This window comes from Staurois parvus, unplaced genomic scaffold, assembly GCF_062004578.1.
Source record: "Staurois parvus isolate SC_StPar_1 unplaced genomic scaffold, SC_StPar_1.0 ptg000538l, whole genome shotgun sequence".
In the NCBI taxonomy this organism is placed as follows: Eukaryota; Metazoa; Chordata; class Amphibia; order Anura; family Ranidae; genus Staurois; species Staurois parvus.
Window position 1 is genome coordinate 8,577,870 of NW_028318334.1, and position 23,232 is coordinate 8,601,101.

The 23,232-nt window shown below is 41.8% G+C and overlaps 1 protein-coding gene across 3 annotated transcripts in view; it reads right to left on the reverse strand.

Moving 5' to 3' along the window:
• FBF1 (Fas binding factor 1) overlaps positions 1-23,232 on the reverse strand; it is a 100,165-nt gene that overhangs the window by 31,377 nt on the left and 45,556 nt on the right. For all 3 annotated transcript variants that reach the window (XM_089690661.1, XM_089690660.1, XM_089690662.1), the window contains 12 exons: positions 22,724-22,852; positions 16,689-16,839; positions 15,222-15,355; positions 15,039-15,141; positions 12,971-13,507; positions 10,256-10,345; positions 10,075-10,172; positions 6,862-6,905; positions 3,662-3,745; positions 3,465-3,565; positions 1,440-1,646; positions 1,249-1,356 (listed from right to left, as the gene is read on the reverse strand). In XM_089690661.1, the coding sequence (XP_089546787.1) occupies positions 1,249-1,356; positions 1,440-1,646; positions 3,465-3,565; positions 3,662-3,745; positions 6,862-6,905; positions 10,075-10,172; positions 10,256-10,345; positions 12,971-13,507; positions 15,039-15,141; positions 15,222-15,355; positions 16,689-16,839; positions 22,724-22,852 (1,786 nt within the window). The remainder of the gene's footprint in view (positions 1-1,248; positions 1,357-1,439; positions 1,647-3,464; positions 3,566-3,661; positions 3,746-6,861; positions 6,906-10,074; positions 10,173-10,255; positions 10,346-12,970; positions 13,508-15,038; positions 15,142-15,221; positions 15,356-16,688; positions 16,840-22,723; positions 22,853-23,232) is intronic.

The window sequence follows — 23,232 nt, forward strand, 5'->3', positions numbered from 1 at the left end:
GAGGCATCTAGCAATATAAATGACCAACAGTGAGGCAGGGGCAGAACCAAGCTTGACATTTACTAGGGAAGTCAAGATCAACCATTTGCAGACTGCCCACAGTACTTTAATTGCAGGCGGGCAACACAGGCAAGCCGGATCATGTACATGTGCTTCATCCAGCCTGCTCCAGTTTAGGGGCATGCAGACTGAGGATCCTGGTACTCAGAGTCCGGTGATTATGTGATTGCTATGAGATCACAGTGTCAATAAAGCTGTTATGAATGCATTAATTTATAACAGCTGTTTCCTATGCTGTGATTGGTCCACAGCTATCACATGGTACCTAGGCCAATCCCAGCATCTTGTACCATGTGATTAGCTGTAGTCGATCACAAATCACTAGTGATCACAGCTGTCATGAATGTAACCCATTCTTGGCAGTTGAAAACTTTGCTGTTACAATGATCTTCATTGTAACAGCAAAAAAAGAAAATATCCCTTACCACCACTCAGAGTAGTACAGTGATACTATGGTGACACTGAGCTACTCTGATAAAAGAGTATGCAAAAAAAAAGTTAAAAAATGAAAAAAAAAAAGTTGAATATATGGTGTCTGTATGACATACTGTCACCAGGCAGTATCTCTGATTACTGACACATAAGTCACATGATGATGTTGTACTGCACTTGTGACAGTATGTAAAAAGAAAAAAAAATTGTGAAAAAAACCTAAATCTTATTACAATTTCTTCACTTTCAAAAAATTGTGACAAAAAAATTCTAACTTTATAAAAAAAACAAAAAAAACTCACCATGTCTCTTACTAAATGCCTCAGACGGTCTACTTTCCAAAAAGGGGTAATTTGGGGGGCATCAAGGAGAAAAAAAAAAAACCTCTCTAGCAATACACACCAAGCTGAGCATGTGCATGTGACCATGGGTTTAGTCTGTCTTATCAGGTGGTCATTTTAACAAAAGGAGGGGCAGAGAAGACAGGATCAAACAGCCTTTTTACACAATGCAGAGGATTAACCCCTTAGGTTCCACAGTGAGTATAACAAGCATGCTTTACTGCATATACAGGCTCATTTTATGGTTGTGGGTTTAGTAACACTTTAATAGTGAGGCCTTGTTATACAGCCCTACCAGTCATTTCACAGAAGAAACCTGAAAACACTGGCTACATCCCTTATCTGAAAAACACAACTACCACTAAGTGTAGACACATTCGTGCACAAGAATGGTCAAGCTGTAGCACTAATTAACCTCGTCTGTGATGAAGCGCTGGTCACGGCATCAATTTCCTGATCTTTCAGTCTCTTTAGTCGCTGCAGCTGCTCCTCATGGTCTCGGCACATTTCCTGGACAGACAACCTGCAGGAAGGTGGATACATGACATAATGCCAATAATTATCACACCAGCTAGGAAAAAGATAATCCCAAGCCTGGGCACCGACCTCTGCAGCTCCCTAATGCGTTCTATCTCCTTGTCCTTTTCCTGCTGGAACTCTGTCAGCTTACGCTGATATTGGGCTAACAGTTCAGCTTTCTCACTTTCTGCACTCTGGCAGCGGGCAAGGTATTGTGAGGAAAGCTCCTGGTTCTCTTTCTGGATGCGTTCCTCTCTTTGGCGGGCAGAATCCTCCACCAGCTTCAAGCGATTTCTGTGAATGTAGGGTGCAAAAAAGCAAAAATGTAAGAAAATCAACTGCACATGGAAATATTAATCACATCACATGCCTGATGAAGGGATCCTGCAAGACTCAGAAACGTTGCCTTGCTGTTAACTATGTGAAATGGCGTCCTCCCGCACATGCGCACTTTTCGCGCTTGCAGAGCCGCGCAGCGGCTCGATCTGTCACTGGCCGTGTACCTCGGACACGGCCGATGACAGATCTGAGTATCGGCCCCGTTGCCGGTACCATGTGACCTGCTGTGACCAATCACAGCAGGTCACATGACAGTTGTATACAATGGATGGCTTCATTCATACCATCCATTGTATACTACTGTCTAGCTGTGAATGATCACAGCTAATCACATGCACATGTCATGTGATTAGCTGTGGCCAAATCACAGCTAAGCACAAAAAAAAAACCCTGAATGAATCGATGTCATTCAGGTAAATGCTTGCTTATAGCAAAGTAATTCTTTGCTATAAGCAAATTGTGTAAAAAAAAAAAAAAAAAAAATACTGATCACTTCCCCAAAGTAGTACAATGTGAAAAAAAGTAAATTTGAAAAAAAATCTTAAAAAAAAGAAAAAAGTAATAAAAAATTAAGAATAATGAAAAAAAATTTTTTTTTTTCATACTGTCACCAGTCAGCATCCCTGATCACCGCCATGCCAGTTATATGTACTGCACTGGTGACAATATGTAATAAAAAAATAGTGAAACTAATTTTTTTAATTTTTTCATTTTCTGAAAAATTATGACAAAAAAATACAACTTCAAAAAACTTGCATGCCTCTTATGAAGTACGTCGGACTGTCTACTTTGCAAAAAGAGGTCATTTGGGGGATATCTGTACTGTTCTGACATTCTTGGACCTCAAGAAATTAGATTGGCTGTCAGTACTTCAGGATTGATCAATATTCAGATCTATACCATAGTTTGTGAACTCTATAACTTTCCTACAAACTAAAAAATACATCCTAATTTGGGTTATTTTAACCAAAGACATGTAGCAGAATACATCTTGGCCTAAATTTATGAAGAACAATTATTTATTTGCAAACTTTTATAACAGAAACAAAGAAAAACATGTTTTTCTTCAAAATGTTCGGTCTTTTTTTGATAATTTAGCAAAAAATAAAATCCGCGGCGGTGATTAAATACCACGAAAAGAAAGCTCTAGTTGTGTGAAGAAAATGATAAAATTTTAGTTTGGGTACAGTGTTGTATGACCGCGCAATTGTCCTTCAAAGTGTGAGAGCGCTGAAACCTGGAAAATGGCCTGGGCAGGAAGGTGTAAAATTGCCCATTATTGAATTGGTTAAAGTAAGTGCGGATTCTCTTGCATCAAACTCTTGTGCTTTACAACAATGCTTTTTTTCAGCAGTAGTGTGGATGTGGTAAGGCCATACAGCTGCTTTATAAATGGATTTATGGAGTCCCTCTCAGGACAAAGGGTGGGCTAGAACAGTGTTTGTAAACCTTCTTTTAGTGAAGTCACCCTTTAAATTTATGGACAGTCTTGAGGCACCCCATTTCCTCCTGTCAGGCAGGATTGTGCCTGTGGCAGAGCTGCGCAAATTTCAGAACTGGATGGAGAGAAATTATCTTCTGGCAGGTAAAACATGTTCTGTCTCCCTTTGTAATGTACAGCGCTGAGCGAACTATTGGCGCTTTATAAATACTGTATAATAATAATAAAAATAATAATAATAAAACAGCTCAGGTTGGAGGCTGTTGCTTACTACTGCACTACTACTGCATGCATGGTTTACTGGATAAAGCCATTTGTTTCTTGTGCCGTACCTTTGTGCGTTTTCTATGAGCTCCAGATCTTCTTTGTGTCTTTGTTGTAGTGTTTCCATTAGCATGTTTTGCTGTTCCTTCTCAAGCTGAAACTTTCTGATCTGTGATAAATATAAAAAAACAAAACAAAACACATATTAGCCTTCTTCCTTCTAGATATACAAAAAATGTGAATTTGAATACACCTTGAATACTACCTTTGCCTCCAAGTCCAATATTCTGCCCTCTAACCGTAGCATCTCCTTGTCATTTTCTGGTGCCTTGAACACAACAGGACCAAGCTGCAAAACACAGAGAAAAGAGTCATTAGTCTGAGCATTATTGCTGGGTTCTTTAGTAAAATAAAGGCCATCTGCCCCTATAAAGAATCCTTTGCCTCTAATTTGGAAATGTTAACATTTTAACGGGGAGTTCAGGTTGTTACTTTATAACACAGTGCTAACAGGTTTTCATACAACATCAAGCAGTGCTGATGCTTAGACTGCTGAAGTTCAATAACAGCTTTTAAAGAGATTGCCAAGCACACTCCCCAGCAAATCAATATAAACCTAATAAAATGGTTTCCACATTTTAGGTTAAAAACTGAGGTTTTATTGTAGCAGGCAACTACAAATACATATGAACTTATAATGCCAAGTCCAGGCACCTGTGCAAAGTGTGATCCTTAAATATAAAAGTTAATTAAACTCCCAACTTGGGACATATATATCTATCAAGGAATACACTGAGAGTAGGTTTACCTGGAGACAGCCCCTTCCCCCTTAAAGTTGAACTCCAGGCAAAAGGCTAAATACACAGATGCCATGTACCTGATTGGCTACCAGCCCTGCCCCTCCCCCCTCCAACCCTGAGTGCTGTTGTAAAAGAGATTGCAAGGAGATGATACCAAGTGAATTCAGGTACTTATATTTGTTGTATTAAAAATATTTAAATGTAACGCATTAATAATAAATACTGCCTCCCAGCTCCCAGGTTTAGTATACTGTCTAAGCAGTTGTTACGGCTCCCAAATGCATCTTGGCCAGTGTTTCCAAGTTGTCATAGCAGCGATGTTCCCTCTGACAGCTTAGAGCTGGGAGGTGGGCCATGCATTGTTTATGTTACTTTGTAGCATTCCCATCCCTTTGATGAAGTCATTGCCGGTGTAACGCGTGGGGCGGAGCTACACAAGACATCTAGTTTGCACAGAGGTTGTCAAAGTCAGGTATCAGGCTCGGAGGCCAGTAGCTATAGTGGCAGAAAAGCTCCCACCAACCAGCAGGATGGTATACAAGCAGGTCACCCTGGCAGATGATGTGGGATCACCTGAGGTGCGGGGTCTAAGCACTAACCAGTATTCACCAGAGCTCCTGATGGTGGAGATAGGTTTTGCTGTGTGTTAATACCAGGTTGCATTCCTCAGGATCACCATACCAGTAGCAGATATCGCAGGTAGGGATCAAACAGAAGCGTAGTCAGTAAACAAGCCGAAGGTCGGTAACAAGTGGTTGCAGGTTGGGATCGGGCAGAAGCATAGTCAGTAAACCAGCTGAAGGTCGGTAACAAGTAGCTGCAGGTTGGGATCAGGCAGAAGCATAGTCAGTAAACAAGCTGAAGGTCAGTAACAAGTGGTTGCAAGTTGGGATCAAACAGAAGCGTAGTCAGTAAACAAGCCAAAGGTCGCTAACAAGTGGTTGCAAGTTGGGATCAAACAGAAGCGTAGTCAGTAAACAAGCTGAAGGTCAGTAACAAGTGGTTGCAGGTTAGGATCGGGCAGAAGCCTAGTCAGTAAACAAGCTGAAGGTCAGTAACAAGTGGTTGCAGGTTAGGATCGGGCAGAAGCCTAGTCAGTAAACAAGCTGAAGGTCGGTAACAGGTGGTTGCAGGTTGGGAATCAGGCAGAAGCATAGTTGAGGAACAAGCCAAAGGTCAGTAACAAGTGGTAGCAAAAGTACGGATGGCAGCAGGAGAGACAAGAGCAAGATAATGGCGGGAGAAGGCACAATAATCTGGATAACAGGAAGTGCAGAGAAATGGCTTAAATCAGGAAGTTCGTGGAAGGAGCAAAGAGTTCAAGGTTCAGCAGACAACAAGGCACAAGGTAGGATTGTTCAATGGATCAGGGCAGAGTGCTGTACTCCATCTCAGGTTGCTCAGTGAGAAGAGCTACTACCAGACACAGCAGAGGTCCCAGGTCCAAGTCCAGGCCCGAAGTCTAGCTTGGAATTGCAGCCTGATCCTACATCTCGCTGGAGCTGTCAGTGGGATCTTGTAGCAGGTGGTGAGCAGCAGATGAAATCTGGCTTGTGGATGAGAGATAGTAGCCTCTTTTTAAATGTGCTATATGTGAACGATTTTTTAACTGTAAACAAAGGGACCATTTATTTTATACAGGGAACACCATTTTTTATTTTCTGTGTCCCATCATAAGGTAGGATCAACTGCATTGGAAGTTCAATGTCCATATAGGTTCTCAGCTGGTGGAGACTCACACTCTTTTGGGAGATATAATCCATATTGGGAAGAAGTATTGCACCATTTATCACATACGGATTTGTGTTATTCATGGTTTTGCACAAGTAATTTACATTTGTTACACAAAGTTGGATAAGATTGTGTTACTGCACAGTATTAGACTATTACATATATGATCACATGTATAGTTTGGTTATTTGATAATATCTTAGAAGGTTTGAAAGTTATTTTTAATCTTTGAATGCGGCAGCTATTTATATTTCTTTTTTTTCCATTGTAGGTGAGCAAGAGGAGGTGTCATTATAAAGTCAGTACAGGAAACACACATCACTGCTTGAAGGTAGCAAGGTACCATGGGATATGTAGTCCTTAGGAATTGAATGTAAACAGACAGCAGAGGAGAAGCTGCAGGAAATTCAGAAGTTGTGGAAAGAGATGGCCAGCAGACAGGCAGAAATCACAACAAGGAGATATTTAACTATGCTTAAATTCGATTGTCAAATATAAACTATTGTTTGTATTGCTATTACAATGCTGATGATATAAAATGAAAGTTTATGCTGCGACTATAGATTTTAGATCTCCTTTAATTCGTGCCATTTATATTTGCCTGGAGTTCAGATTTAAAATGTAAAGCAATGCACCAGAAGCCCAGACTCATTAAAAGGCAGCTAAAGACATCCAGTCTCAGCTTTTTTTTTTTTTTTTAAAGACATGGGCAGTGATACCAATGTATGTCAACATCCCAAACCTGGCACTAAAATGGTGCTGTAAAAGCTTCAAGAAAGCTGCTTGCAGCTGGCTGAAAGCTTTGTAAAATGCTTCCTGTTCACATCTCACACAAATGTCAGCTTGTAAATGAAGAGAGAACAGGAATTTTGGGTGAGTGTTGTTAACAAAGAACCTTCAAACTCAGCAAAGATGAAGAACAATGTATACAAACCTGAATTTGCTCTCTATGAGAATCTGAAGGTCCAGCTAAAGGAACTATGAAAAAAAAAAAAAGGATGAGCAGATTATTATATATATATTAAAAATGAGATAAAATATATTAAAAAAAATATTACAAAAAACAGGACTATTGCTAGTAGCAGCATTTGCTTAAATAAGGCTTATTTGTAATAGTATAGATGTGAAAAAGTCCAAGTAAGATTAAAAACGTAACCACTTCAATACCGGGCACTTTTACCCCCTTCCTGCCCAGGCTCTCACACTTTGAATGACAATTGCGCGGTCATGCAACACTGTTCCCGAACTAAAATTTTATCATTTTGTTCACACAACTAGAGCTTTCTTTTGACAGTATTTAATCACCACCGTTGTTTTTTCTTTTTGCTAAATTAACAAAAAATTATCTAAAATTTAGAAAAATTTTGTTTCTCTTATAAAAGTTTTCAAATAAATAATTGTTCTTCATAAATTTAGGCCAAGATGTATTCTGCTACATTTCTTTGGTGAAAATAACCCAAATCAGTATTTATTATTTAGTGTGTAGGAAAGTTATAGAGTTCACAAACTATGGGATATATCTGAAAATTGACCAATCCTGAAGTACTGACAGCCAATCTAATTTCTTGAGGCCCAAAAATGTCAGAACAGTACAGATATCCCCCAAATGACCCCTTTTTGCAAAGTAGACAGTCCGATGTATTTCATAAGAGACATGGCGAGTTTTTTGAAGTTGTAATTTTTTGGACATAAATTTTCAGAAAATGAAGAAATTAAAAAAATTATTTTCACAATTTTTTTTTTCCACATACTGTCACCAGTGCAGTACAGTGTCAGCATATAACTGGTGTGGCGGTGATCAGGGACAGTGACTGCTGACAGTATGAAGAAAGAAATAAATACATTTTTTAAAATGTTTTATTATTTTTGTTATTTTTTATTACATACTTTCTCTTTTTTTTAAAAGATTTTTTCCTATTGCACTATGACCAAAGTAGTATAATGTTACCATAGTAAAATTGTACTACTTTGGGGAAGTAATCAGTATTTTTTTTTTTTTTTTTTTACAATTTGATTGATTATAGCAAATAATTTTTTTGCTATAAGCAAGCATTTAACTGAATGAAATCGATTAATTAGTTTTTTTTGGTTGTGATTAGCTGTGATTGGCCACGGCTAATCACATGACACAGCTGGGCTGTGATTGGCCCAGCCTGTGCATGTGATTGCTGTGACCATTCACAGCTAGACACATTTGTATACAATGGATGGTATGAAAGGTAGCCCTTATATATAACTGTCATGTGACCTGCTGTGATTGGTCACAGCAGGTCACATGGTACTGGCAACGGGGCCTGTACACAGATCTATCATCGGCCGTGTCCAAGGTACACAGCAGGTGACAAATCTCGCCACAGCAAGGCCCTGTTGGCACGCGCAAAGCGCAGTCTGGGAAGGAAGTCATAGGACGCCCTCCCAGAGGGACAAGAGGTTCGCCCGGCCGTCATTTGACTATAGGCAGGGCGGGAAGTGGTTAAATAAGGCTTATTTTTAATAGTATAGATATGAAAAAGTCTAAGTAAGATTAAAAACTTAAAGGGGAGGAATCGAGGAACCTCAAAACAATTCCACCAGTGCATGGAAGGATGTGCAGCTCTACAACAAGGCTGGGGAAGCCTGACTGATACTGTGAAGTGAAGCAAAAAGAAAGAGCGCACCAACCTTGCGCATTACCTCAGTAATTCAATTTAATAAAATATATATACTCACAAACCAGGATGTAAAACAAGCATTACAGATCCTCAAAGGAACTGGGAAGTGTAGAGCCAATGTAAGTCATGTCACAAGGGTAGACTTTCAAAGTGAGGCTGACACATTTCAAAGGGAGACCCTTCTTCATCAGAGCTCTATATAATTCATTTATAATTGAAAATGCACAGTATTTTATTTCATAATGTGCTGTGTGCCATTTTGTTTAACCACTTCCAGGATGGTCGGACGGGAGCAGTGCAGGAGGGGGTGGCTTTATAAAGGGCCTCCGCATTCAGTGCCTGTGAGCGCTCCCTGGGAACACCGATCGCTGTACGGGACCTCTGTGTGAGGTCCCGATCATGTGATCACTGATTGGCCAATCAGTGATCACATGAATAGTAGTAAGCAAGATGTCACTTCCTGACATCATTGCTTACTACTAGTGAAATCTGTGAATGATCACAGAGGTCACATGGTACTATTAACAACAGCCTTGTACTATGTGACAAGCTGTGACTATTCGCAGATCTCATAGTATTTCTCAATGGCTGCAAGAATGCAGCCAGAGAGAAGGGGAAAAGATTACTTTTACAGCCTTTATGGGAGTAAAAGCAATCAGTGTAACAAAAAAAAAAGCTTCATCACCCCCCACAAGTAGTACAGTGTCACTATGGTGACACTGTACTGCTAGGGTGACAGTATGTTAAAAAAAAACAAAAACAAAAAATCTAAAAAAAATTAAAATGTAATAATTTTTGGTTATAAACTAATTTGGGTTATTTCTTTTTTTACTAAAAAGATAGCTGAATACATTTTGGCCATGATTTATGAAAAAGATTTACTTGCAAAATTTTAGAAGAAAATCACTTTTTTTTCAAAATGTTTGGACTTTTTCATTTATATAACAAAAAAATAAAAATCCCAGCGGTGAATAAATACCACCAAAATAAAGTTATATCTGTCTCAAAAAAAGCTAAAAAATATATATGGGTACAGTGTTGCATGACCACGCAAGTTTCATTCAAAGTGTGATAGCACTGAAAGCTGAAAATTGGCCTGGACAGGAAGAGGGTGAAAGTGTCTGGACTTGAAGTGGTTAATGGAGGCTTTCAAAAAGCAGTTGGTACATTTTGCATAACCAACAGGAAACCAACTACAAATAAAATGTCCTCTCAGGAGTATTTTCTGTTATTAATCTCCTAGATTGTAAGCTCGAAAGAGCAGGGCCCTCAATCCCCTCATGTTTTGCATTGTATTGGTATTGTTCTGTCACATGTTCTGTCCCCCTTTGTAATGTACAGCGCTGAGCGAACTATTGGCGCTTTATAAATACTGTATAATAATAATAATAATTATGGAAAGCTCATGAATAGAATCACTAATATAAATTCGATGACGCTCTAAAAACAATTGAAATCTTCTGGCCCTTTAACTCCTTGAGGATGGAGAAGTATACCTGTCTTAAGGCTTCCATTTTGTCTAGGACCTGCAGGAATAATGGAAGAATGAACTGAAGGAGTTCCTTTTCTAGTACTTTCCCAAGGTAGAGGGGTCCTATGAGGAGAGATGAACATGAAATCGTTCGTTCACATGGTATAGACTGAAAGCTTTATGAAAACAAATCTAGTAATACACACCTAGATACTTCTGCTGCAGCTGGTACAGCCTCAGTAACTGTGCCGCCAAGACCGGGCTGCTGCGTAGTGTTCACTAATGCAACTGGGGCTCTGGAAGATAAGTGATAGCAAGTTTTACATAATCACTCATCGTAAAATAAACAACTCTTTATTTCTTCCAGGTATATCTAAGGGTAGATTCTCACTTTTGCATTTTGGTAACACAAGTATCATGAATTGATATTTTGCGTTAGTGCTCAAGGTGGTGCGTTGGAAAAGGAGTGAAAAAAAAAAAGGGGGTTGTGTGCGATTTGGGCCACCCCGGGGTGTGTTGGCACCCTAAAATTAATGGGCTACCTTAACCCTTTGAGGACCGTAAGATTTTGGAACGCCAAAAGAATACATTTTTTTGTTTTTAAAGTTCGTACACTTCAGTTGCTGTAACTAAGCCATTTCATGAAATAATTGGCAAAAAGCTAGATCCATTTGTTGTTTGTTGACAAGAACTAATATTTTGACTCAAACCAAAAAAAAAAAGAGTTTTAAGTTCTTAATCAGATGATACACGCAATTACAAACATGGGACAAATACGTCCCTTGGTCCTCAAAGGGTTAAAGTTTTGTAAAAATTGAAAAAGAAAAAAAAAAAAAAACATTAACACAAGGGGTATTACAGCCAATGATCGGTGTCCCTTGTGCTGCAAGTTGCAGTTTTAGAAGAAAATCTCTGTCCTCTGACCTGCCCCCCCCCCCCATACCCCACAGCTGTAATTTTCTGGTGCAACAAGGGTTAATAGAAGTCAAGGGACCTGTTTTATGTACTCAAGAGTGCCAACTACACCTGCCCTTTCCATCCCCCTTCTACATTCATAGAGACTGTACTTTAGCTTCCGTGAATGAAAAATAATCTATGAGGGGAGAAGGGGGACCTTTCATTCATCTGTCGGTCTTCCATTCCTAGACTCTCAGCACGGCAGAGGTAAGTATTTACTTTCTTCTACACAAGGACAGCTTTTCCTAGCAATTTCAGACTGGCAACAGAGTCGAAGGATAAGTTTACTTTTGGAACATATTAAATGTTTCACCAGTTTTTAGGGTGGAATATGTAACATGTTCCATTAGCTGCACCCCGCAACCCCCTCCCTGTGACAGCAGGCAAAGGATCTTCTCCCCCCACCCACCGTCACAACTTAAAAAAAGCATGGCCATGCAGGTCACATTATTCATTTAGTTTCCTGTGAAGGAATAGCCTACAAGTACCGTCAGACATTGCAGCTGACGGCTTGTAGTTCTGGTTGTAAAGGCTCAAGGTTTTTTACCTACATGAATTCTATACATGAAGGTAAAACATCTTCTGTATGCAGCAGTGCCTCCAGCCCCCTCAATACTTACCTGAGCCTCATCGCGATCCATCAATGTGCACAACAGCCTCGGCTGTCTCGGGTCTCTGCCTCCTCATTGGCTAAGACAGCAAGCAGGAGCCATTGGCTCCTACTGCTGTCAATCACAGCCAGTCAGCCAATGAGGAGAGAAAGGGGCATGGTCAAGCTGCGGTTCAATGTGTGATTGGATACACGGAGCAGCAGGTGCCCCCATAGCAAGCTGCTTGCTGTGGGGGCACCCAAAAGAAAGGAACAGCCAGGAGAGCCTAAGGGGGACCAGAGGAGGATCCAGGCTGCTCTGTGCAAAACCACTGCACACAGCAGGTAAGTATAGATGTTTGTTATTTTACAAAAAAGAAAATATGAACCCTTAATATCGCTTTAATTAACTACAAGAGACCTGGTGAGCACTCCGTTAATAATTATTGATCTTCCTGTCATTCAGTAACTGCCTGCCCATACAAGGTACGTAGACAGCTATCCTGAGGGTCTGCAGGAGCGCAATGCTCTGCAGGCTCCTTAGATAAAAAATAATAATTGCACATTTTTTACCTGCAAAAATTGTGCATTTATTAGTTTTTTTCAAAAGGTGAAGTTATCCTTTAATGCAGAAGGATGAAATAAGTATAGCAGTTTCCAAGAAAGTATAGCAGAAATAACCAGAAATTAAAGTGAAGCATTTTGCTTTCAATTAGGAAAGGGTTAGTAACTCTGCCTAGGTTTCAGTGCTGTATGTATGCCCATCACGGCCTTCCCCTATTTACTGTCCTGGTGACAATAGGTAGGAAGTGAGGAGAAATGTCTTCATTGTATTCAATCTTTTTTTAAGCCAAATACTCTAACAATTTTTACAGATCATCAAGTTAGGGTTAAGCATAAATAATGGTCTAATAATTATTCCCCTTACTCTGTGTGTATGGTGATAGCTAATGTGTGTTGCATAATTGCCGTGTACAAAAGCCTTACATACAGTAGGTGTATGTGCATTTGTGCTTTTTTTTTTTTTTTTTATAAATGCTTTTCAATTTTTAATTTTCTTATTACAGGTCTTTATTGATATATTAGGAATGTCTACTTTTCCTTAGCCACAGCAAACTGAGGACAAATTATTCTCAATCTGCTGTTTTTCCACTTAAACTGGCCAGGACAGCTCTGAACCCTGAAGTTGAATCCTGAACCTGAACTTGCTCATCACCAAGGCGATTTTCCTCACTGTTTAATTTCCTCTTACTTCCATTTTTACTGCAGAAAAAGAAGAGAAGCATAATCTCCCCAAAGGTACACAGATGGCAAAAAAACTAAAAGACATTTTAACCCACCAGTTTTGATTTTGCACATGGGTAAGAATACTAACCCACTTCTAGATTCCTCTTTTAGTCCACTTTGGTTCTGCCCTATTTGTTCTTCTACCTTCTCTTGCTTTTGAGTTTTCTTACGAGCCAAGGCAGAAATCAACCACTCATCATCTTCCTGAGGCACAATAGTGATCTCTGCGCTGGTGCCTCTTGGCTGGGTTAGAGGCTCACCAGTTCCTGGCACAGGTGTAATTTCACCAACTCTTGGCACAGGTATATTCTCAATGGTTCTGGGGGGTGGTGTAGCCTGATTGGCCTTTGACTGGGGTGTAGTTTGGCTGCTTCTTGGCTGAGGAGTAGTTTGGTTATCTGGTTTTGTCCCAGATGGGGGACGTCCAGCAGAATTTGGCATTACAACAGATGTGTGGGATGGGTCTTTTAAAGAAACTGAAGGAGACAGATCTCGTACATCATCATCTTTAAGTCCCAACCAATCAGCCCCACTCTTTGCACCATGGGCTGGACTTCGAGCTACTGGGGTGGAAGTGAGCGACCTTGCATCTGATTTCAAGTTTTCATTACCGTCCTCAGAAAATCTGTTTGTAAATCAAAAGATAAATGCAGCTTCAACAGACTCATTTATTATGGTGGTTTAAAATGAAACAAGATTCAAATTGCTGCAACCAATAGGATTTTCTTTTTACATGCATCAAAACAGTGATAAATGACTTCCAATCAGTTAATAACTGCATAGCAAACGGACATTCACCCATCAAGGTATTTTAATATTTGCATTACTCCTCCCAAGAGACAATTCACTGCTTGCATCAGCGCTGAGGGCACTTAGGAGGGGTATGGTACGGTCATTTTTTTCAGGAAGCTATGTACAGCACTCTGCAGGCCCCTCCCACCAGATATGTTCTTTCTGCACTGCATAGAGAAGCACATAGAACCTCCGATTACACCACTGAGGTATGTAATGAAAAAGAAATGTTTTATTTACCATTTTGATAAGGAGGAAAAGGAGAAACCAGGGAAGGCAAAATATTAGAGGATTAAACTTCAGATTTAAAAGTTAACCTGCCAAAATTGTGGGAACTGCCATGCTGACTTAATTTAAAGCTGCTGACCTGAAACACTCGTGCAGGGTGAAAGTTCAGACTTCAAAAAAAGTTCAACTCCAGGAAAAAAAAACAATTTTATATCATTTTGGATAGAGTGGAGGAGGGAGAAAGCATTGTTTCAATCAGAAGATCCTGTTAGAAAAGGAAGTGAAGGAGAATCTCACCAGTGGGTGTTACAGGTATAGGAAATTCAGGGATATCTCAACAATGGAGGTCACAGAAAAAAAAAACACTTAGCACAAATTGAAATTCTTTCCCACTCTATTAAAAACTAACATTTGGCTGGAGTTAGGCTTTAAGACTTTTCTGGCTGTACGATTGCTTCATGTCAGGGACTCTGTAAGCAGTAAGGCCAGGATCAGTCCCAGAGCTTTTACCTTTAAAAGCATGTCAACTTCCATATTTAAAGCAGATCTTCACCCTGAAAACAAACTTCCCACCTCTCCACCATACAGATTTTACGCTTTTAGTTTTTTTTCCTGTTTGTTTACCTTTTCTTATTGAGGATGTTTCAGTCCCACCCCGCCCCCATTCTCGTTAACCCGCCTAGGCAAATAATGTGCACTGTGCTCCCTGTGCCTACTGGAATATGCATATCACATATCCTAGGAAGTATAGTCTTTCATCCACAAAAGGAGGAGGGGGTGTGCCTCGCGACATGGCATTGATCGACTCGCTGGCTGAGCCCAGGAGAACCAGCAGCCTCACGATGTCACACAAGAACATGGTGGCGTGGGACCAGAGTGGTGGCAGAACAGGAACTCAGCAGGACAACACTGGATCCCCTAGGTTTGTACCCAAATTGTGCATAACCCCCAACCTGATAAGAAGAGGTTAAAAAAAAAAATTGGGGGGGGGATGCCAGTGGGTGTTGAAGTTCCACTTTAAGGTTCCCTTTAAAACCTGAAGTAGCAAGATGTGTAGCAACAAGAGAGTGAAAGACAAACTGGGTAGATGAGGTTTATAAAAAGAGAACAGTTGAACAGCCCAGTAGTCCTAGTACCTGACTGATGAACGGCGAGATGGGCGTCCTTCAGGGCTCATGGCTACTGTAGGTTGATAGGAACCAAAAGCAAAGTTTTCATCACTCAGTGGATCCTCTTTTTCTGTCAAATATAAAGCCCTAATTACACTACGTTCTAGTGCATTCTATTGAAAAAAAAATGGGGGGGGGGGCTTGGCTCACCAGCCATTTTCTGGTACTTAGGATCCAGTTTGAATTCTTTCTTTCCACCAGTCGCAGGCCTCTCCAACAGCTTAGGTGAAGTTCCTCTTCCTAACAGTTCATCCATTTTTAATCGTGCAGGCTTTAGAGTAGAGCTGAAAAATAAACAAAAACAGGTCCCCTGATATGTTTTATGCTATAAAGACCTAAATTAATCAAGAAGAGGTTGTATTTTACAATGTAATCTTCCTTGCCCTGTCACACATGTTCTCTCCTTTTAACCACTTATCCTCCGGAGGATTTACCCCCTTCCTGACCAGGCCATTTTTTGCGATACGGCGCTGCGTTACTTTAACTGACAATTGCGTGGTCATGGAACGCTGCATCTAAATGAAATTTGTAATTTTTTTCCCCACAAATGGAGCTGTCTTTTGGTGGTATTTCATTGCCTCTGCATTTTTTATTTTTTGCACTATAAACAAAAAAGACCTACAATTTTGACTTTTTGCTATAAAACATGTCCGGTAAAAAAATTTTAAAAATCAAAGTTCTTCATAAATTTAGGCCAAAATGTATTCAGCTACATAGCTTTGCTAAAAAATCCCAATACGTGTAAATTAATCAGTTTATGTGAAAGTTATAGCGTCTACAAATATCGGTTTATATACTGGAATTTTTTAATTATTTTTTTTTTTTACTAGTAATGGTGGTGATCAGCGACTTATAGCAGGACTGTGGCGGGCATTCTGACACTGGGGGGGTAGGGACTGACTAACTGCCACTGACATCCCCAGTGACACGAATACAGTGATTAGTGCTAATAAAAAGCACTGACACTGTACTAATGTCACTGGGCAGGAAGGGGTTAACATCTGGGGCAATCAAAGGGTTAACTGTGTGCTGTTTTACTGTGTGTGCTACTATGTAAGCATGCTGCTTTGTATTGCTCTGTTATGCAGAAAAATACAAAGCAGCATGCTGGTGCTGACAGGGGAGAGATCTGTGTTGTTTACATACAGACCTCTCCCATCAGTGTTCCTTGGCGATCGCCGGATTGGCGGCGGGGAATCTCCGGTCAGGACCCTGTGATCAACAGCTGTAGCCGCCAATGGCGGCATGGGTAAAGCGGCGCGCACGTTCCCTACCCGGAAATGCAAAATCACGTATATATACACACGTGATTTTGGGCAGCCCTGTTGCCCCATAACAATAGTTCTGCTATAGGGTGGTCGGGAAACAGTTAAAAACATTCCATAATCCAGTCTCCCTGCCTTTCTCACAAATTTGCTCATAAATAGTTTTAGACCTCAGTTGCAAGCAGCATTCTTCTGACTGCCTGGCCTTCCTGGACTAGAGCACTGTTGATATTTAGTACTGACCCCTGGATCTAAACTCACATCGGGAAAACGCAGGGAAAGTTTGGTCCCATTTTTTTGGATTCCCATTTTAAATATATGGCCATTGCATTAACAGACGGTCTCGCGTTACCTCTCTACTTTCTGAGAACTTTGTGGTCCATCACTAAATCCCAAAGCATCCATGATATCATCTCCATCCTCTTCAAAGTTCAGGTCGTCCTTTCTTTGAGTCCCTGGACGTGGTCTGGTTTGGGTTCTTGTTGGGCTAACAACTGACGGATCTGCATAAAGTCCATCAAAAGTCAAAACACAAGAGAGAAAAAATTGACAAAAACATCAATCATATGAATTAGATATACAATATATTGACAAAAGTATTGGGACGCCTGCCTTTACATGCACATGAACTCTAATGGCATCCCAGTCTTAGTCCTTAGGGTTCATTATTGAGTTGGCCCGCCCTTTGCAGCTATAACAGCTTCAACTCTTCTGGGAAGGCTATTTACAAGATTGAGACATGTCTCTATGGGAATGTTTGACCATTCTTCCAGAAGCCCATTTGTGGGGTCAGGCACTGATGTCTGACGAGCTCATTCATGTCTTTATGGACCTTGCTTTGTGCACTGGTGCGCAGTCATGATGGAACAGGAAGGGCCATCCCCAAACTGTTCCCACAAAGTTGGGAGCATGAAATTGTCCAAAATGTCTTGGTATGCTGACGCCTTAAGAGTTCCCTTCACTGGAACTAAGGGGCCAAGCCCAACCCCTGAAAAACAACCCCACACCATAATCCCCCCTCCATAAAATTTTACACTTGGCACACTGCAGTCAGACAAGTACTGTTCTCCTAGCAACAGCCAAACGCAGACAAATCCATCGGATTATGGAGAAGAGCGATTCATCACTCCTGAAAACATGTCTCCACTGCTCTAGAGTCGAGTGGCGGCGTGCTTTACACCACTGCATCCGAAGCTTTGCATTGCGCTTGGTGATGTAAGGCTTGGATGCAGCTGCTCAGCCATGGAAACCCATTCCATGAAGATCTCTACGCACTGTTGTTGTGGTAAACTGAAGGCCATACGAAGTGTGGAGGTCTTTAGCTATTAACTCTGCAGACAGTAGGCGACGTCTGCGCACTATGCGCTTCAGCATGCGCTGACCCCACTCTGTCATTTTACGTGGCTTACCACTTTGTGGCTGAGTTGCTGTTGTTCCCAGTTGCTTCCACTTTGTTATAATACCACTAACAGTTGAGCGTGGAATATTTAGTAGAAAGGAAATGTCACGGATGGACTTATTGGATAGGTGGCAACCTATCACGATCATGTTTGAATTTACTGAGCTCCTGAGAGCGACCCATTCTTTCACAAGCAGTCTGCATGCCTAGGTGCTTGGTTTTATACACTTGTGGCCATGCAGGTGATTGGAACACCTGAATACAATGATTTGGACGGGTGTCCCAATACTTTAGGCAATATAGTGTATATTGAAGTGAACAAATATTCCACCTAATGTATTTGCAATATATGTTGAAATAATAAACTTGTCAGCAGAGGGGGACTGACAACTCATGGGGCCCCCGGGCAATAGGGGATCATGGGGCCTGTGTCCTTGCCCAAACTAAAAAAAGCCTATGAAAAAGGTACCAGGGGCATCTCATGGGGCCCCCTACTGACCCCGGGCCCTCAGGCAGTGCCCGAGTTTCCAAATGGTCAGTCTGCCCCTGCTTATCAGTCTTTGTAAGAACTGGGGGTTGCAGAAGCAAACCCTTTTACAGTAAACTATACAAGCATAGAGGACCCCAAACCTCTTCCCTTTCAGGGTAAGGTATTCTGATGAATAACTGTTTGGGAGATGGTTCCCTTAGACGTTCATGGGGATCTACAGTTCAGCCACTGTCAGTGATAAGAGGATTTCTGCTGGGGAAGCTGCTGGTGATGGGGTTAGTATGGTTGAGTGAGGGGGCAGGGGTATAAGCATGAGCGCACTTATTCTTAAAGTATATTTAAACCCTAACAATGAACTCCTCTTATACGCTCCTTGTTAGTCTATTGTGGGAGAGACGGCTTGTCTGACTTATCTGGTATCAATAAAGCTTGTTGTACAGCAGAGTGCAGTTTATGAGTCTGTATTCTTGAAGAGGATAGACAAAGAGGGTATTGTGAGTAGATTAATGAATACTTCTCGGTCTTTTTGGCATCAATCATCTGTATTTCAGATTTGAAAGGCTGCCATCTGATCTTCTGTTCATGTAGTTTGTACGTTTTATTAGGTCGACAGTTCGGCCTCCTTTTTTGGATGTACAGACCTGCAGTTGGCTCTATGAGCTCCAGGCAGTTCTCAGCCTCTGTTTTTTCCTTGGCTTCTTAGCGATTGTTTGCTGTGTTGCCCACCCTGCTGCTGGACTGCTTTGAATGTCCCAAAGGTTATGTCATCCTGTGTTTCTCATTGGAAGCAAAGAAAATAGGATTTTTTTGCTCACCATAAAATCCATTTCCTGGAGAACATTGAGGAACATAGGTCCAACTCCTCTGGTTTTTTTTTTTATCATGCTCTTGGTCCTGTTGGTAGTAGGGGTTATCCTAGGCTGCCCCACATATTGTTTTTTTCTGTATAATATAAAAAACTTGGCTTCATTTGTCCATCAATCGACAAAAATCCTATTTTATTTACCTGTAATGTGTCCTTGAACTTGCTAGAACGTTTGAGCATCCTAGCCATGCCATCTTCCAGGAATATCTTTTTACACTTTGTCATAAATCAGCTCATCTGTTTCCTCCCCTTCATTTTCCTAAATAATCTTTTCTATAGCAGCTAGGGGGGTAACAATAAGGAATACTATAACTTAACTCACAGCGGAACCTGATGAAATCATATTAAAAAGGGGGGGGAGCCCAGTAGCAGTCTTGGAGACTGGATGTCTATACAAGGGAGGCGCTTTTACAGGTAAACAACATGCATGAAATACATTAAAACACACATACAATCTTATCGGATGATTTGTTTAACCACTTGCCTACCGGGTACTTTCACCCCCTTCCTGCCCAGGCCAGCTTTCAGCACTGTCGCACTTTGAATGACAATTGCTCAGTCATGAAACACTGTACCCATATGAAATTTTCCTCCTTTTTTGCGCACAAATAGAGCTTTCTTTTGGTGGTATTTAATCACCTCTGTTTTTTTTTTTGTTTTTTTTGATAAACCAAAAACAACTGAAATTTTTGAAAAAAAAAGTTTTTTTCTTAGATTCTGTTATAAAATTTTGTAACAGAAAATTATAAATTTTGCGGTAATCTATCGGCCTCCTGGTTCTGCATCCCTCTTCCTAGACGACTTTGCTGCCTGGCTTCCCTTCTTCCTCTCCTCCGAGCTACCGACCATCATCCTTGGGGACTTCAACATCCCCATCAACGCCAACAACCTGGCTACTTCCCAACTCCTCCTCCTAACCTCCTCCTTCACGCTCACACAGCACACACAGTCCTCCACCCACACCAATGGAAACACCCTGGACCTGATTTTCTCCCACCTCTGCATCCCCCACAACTTCACTAATACCCCCTTCCCACTCTCTGACCAACACTTCCTCACATTCTCCATCTCCCCCTCCATTAACTCCCCCCCCCCCCCCAAGCATCAAACCATCACCCGTAACCTCCGCAACCTGAACCTGGCCCATCTCCACCCGACAGCTGACCGTCTGTACGACAGTATCCTCCCTCTGTCATGCCCTGACCTGGCCACTACTGTGTACAACAACTCACTGTCGGCTGCCCTCGACTCCCTGGCACCCCTAACCACGCGTAACATCAGATACCGACCGCTTCAACCCTGGCAGAACGACAACACGAAATGTCTCAAACGCGCAGTCGCGCACTGGAGCGCTTATGGCGCAAAACCAGATCCCCCCCACGCGTTCCCCCTCTACAAAGCCACCTTCCTCACCTACACCACCTTCCTCCACACTGCCAAGCAAGCCTATTTCGTAACCCTTATCAACACCCTCTCCGCCTGTCCTCGCCGGCTTTTCTCCACTTTCAAATCCCTGCTCTCTCCCCCCCCCCCACCTCCACTCAGCACCTCACTCACCGCCCACGAGATTGCCAATCATTTCCAAAACAAGATTGACGCAATCCGTAAGGACATTGTCAACTCACAATCTTCCTCTCCACCTAGCCCCCCTCCCTCCATCACCCCCTCAACCCTCTCCTCCTCCAACCCCATAGCCGCACTACCCCCCCACTATACCTAACGCCCCACACACTATCACCTCCCCAACGCTCCGCTCCTTCAGCCCAGCTACCACTGAGGAAGTCTTTAAGGTCTTCACTGAAGCCCGCCTCACCACTTGCCCCCTGGACGCTATCCCCTCACAGCTCCTCTAGTCACCCCCCCCTCCATCATGTGCTCCCTCACCCACATCTTCAATCTCTCCCTCTCCACTGGCACTTTCCTCTCCCCTCTAAAGCATGCGCACATCACCCCCATACTCAAAAAAACCCTCCCTTGATCCCACTGACCTAAACAACCTTAGACCCATCTCCCTGCTACCATTCAATTCCAAGCTCCTTGAGTGCCTGGCCTACAATCGCCTAAGCGCCCACCTCACTGATAACAACCTCCTTGATCCACTACAGTCTGGCTTCCGTCCCCTACACTCCACCGAAACCGCCCTACTTAAAATCACCAACGACCTGCTAACCGCCAAAGCTAATGGCCATTACTCAGTCCTCCTGCTCCTTGACCTCTCCGTGGCCTTCGACACAGTCGACCACGCTCTCCTCCTTACTAAACTGCATTCCCTTGGCATCAGGGACACTGCTCTCTCCTGGTTCTCCTTCTACCTATCCCAACGCTCCTTCAGCGTCACCTTTAACACTGCCACCTCCCCCTCTCTGTCGGCGTCCCCCAAGGCTCTGTCCTCGGACCCCTTCTCTTCTCCATCTACACCTCCTCCCTTGGCAAACTAATACACTCCTACAGCTTCAACTACCACCTCTATGCCGACGACACACAAATTTACCTCTCCACCCCCCCACCTCACCCCGTCACTCTCCGCCCGCATCGCCCACCTCCTGAATGACATATCAGACTGGATGTCGCTCCATTTCCTCAAATTGAACCTGTCCAAAACCGAGCTTCTGGTCTTCCCCCCAGCCCGCGCCCCCCCCATCCTCTCCATCACTACTAGCAACGCCACCATCACTCCCACCCCGCATGCCAAAGTCCTGGGTGTCACCCTGGACTGAAACCTTTCCTTCCAACCTCACGTCCAATCACTATCAAGGTCATGCAGGCTCCACCTCCGCAACATCTCCAAGATACGCACCTTCCTCACCTCAGACACCAGTGATAGAATTGTGTAAATCTTATGGCCCATACACACGATAAGAATATTGTCCGAAAATTTCTGTTCAAGGAACCGACCGATTATCTGACTGTTAGTACAGTGTTTTCGACAGCTGAGTCTGACTTTTTGGACAACAAAAACTGAGGGTGCAAGCTAGAAAATGTTTACTGTATATGAACATGTCTGATTTTTATTTAAAGTGTACAGTAATCATATGGACATAATCGAACAGAAAAAAAAACCCTGCATGATCAGAAGCAAAGAAGGACCCTACACTTCCTCTTCTACTTTGCTAGTACGTAGCTACGTTTGCCTTTGTCAGCCGAGAATTGTCTTACAAGTCAACACCATTCTGACTATACGATACGCATTTTCAGGGAAAATAGGACAATCGGTCGTCTGATTTTCTCATAGCGTGTACTAGGCTTTAGAATTGGATGGACAGAAATACAAATCCTCTCTCGCAAGTAACTATTCCCCATATATGCATTTTATCTGTGTATATACTTTTTGCCTAGAGTTCGGCTTTAATAATCGGTCAGTAAGTCTGTGTCAATATTGGCTACGTTTATCTGTCTCTCTGTATTAATATCTTTCACTATTTCCCATGTTTAGATATAAACAAAAATCACTTTGGAATTCTTTTGCTTTTACAGCATATGCTCATCTTGCATTTTCCATGTGCTATCGCAGAGGCAGATAAATAGGAAATTGTTCCTATGCATATGACGTGCATCAGACTGCTAAAAAATGCTTCTTAAAACAAGGTTTGGTGGTTTCTCTGCTATTTTTTTTTATTCCTGCAGATTTCTTACCATTTGTCTTTGCTGATACAGATTCTGATTTTGCTGGTGCAGATTCTGATTTGGCACTTGGAGCTTTTGACTTCTTAGGAACACCAGTATCTTCATCAGACAGAAGACCTTCAAGTGGGTCATTTAGGTCTTTAACAACAAAAGAACATAAACAAGAATAAGAAAAAAAACTGATTGACTGAAAGAAAATTAAATTATATGAAACCACAAAAACAGTGATAGAATGTTTACCCATTAGGTCTTTAATGCCCATTATTAAACTACTTGGCTTTCTGGATGTCTCCAGATAAGAGATTGTTTTATAATTAAGACTCATAATTCTTTGATGCATTTGAAATCACATTTATAAAATATATACATTTAATCACTTGCCTTCCAGAAGATTTACCCCCCTTAAAGTGGTAGTAAACTCTTCTTAGATTGTAAGCTCAAAAGAGCAGGGCCCTCGAACCCCTCGTGTATTGTATTGTTACTGTCTTGTCTCATGTTATGTCCCCCTTGCTACTGTA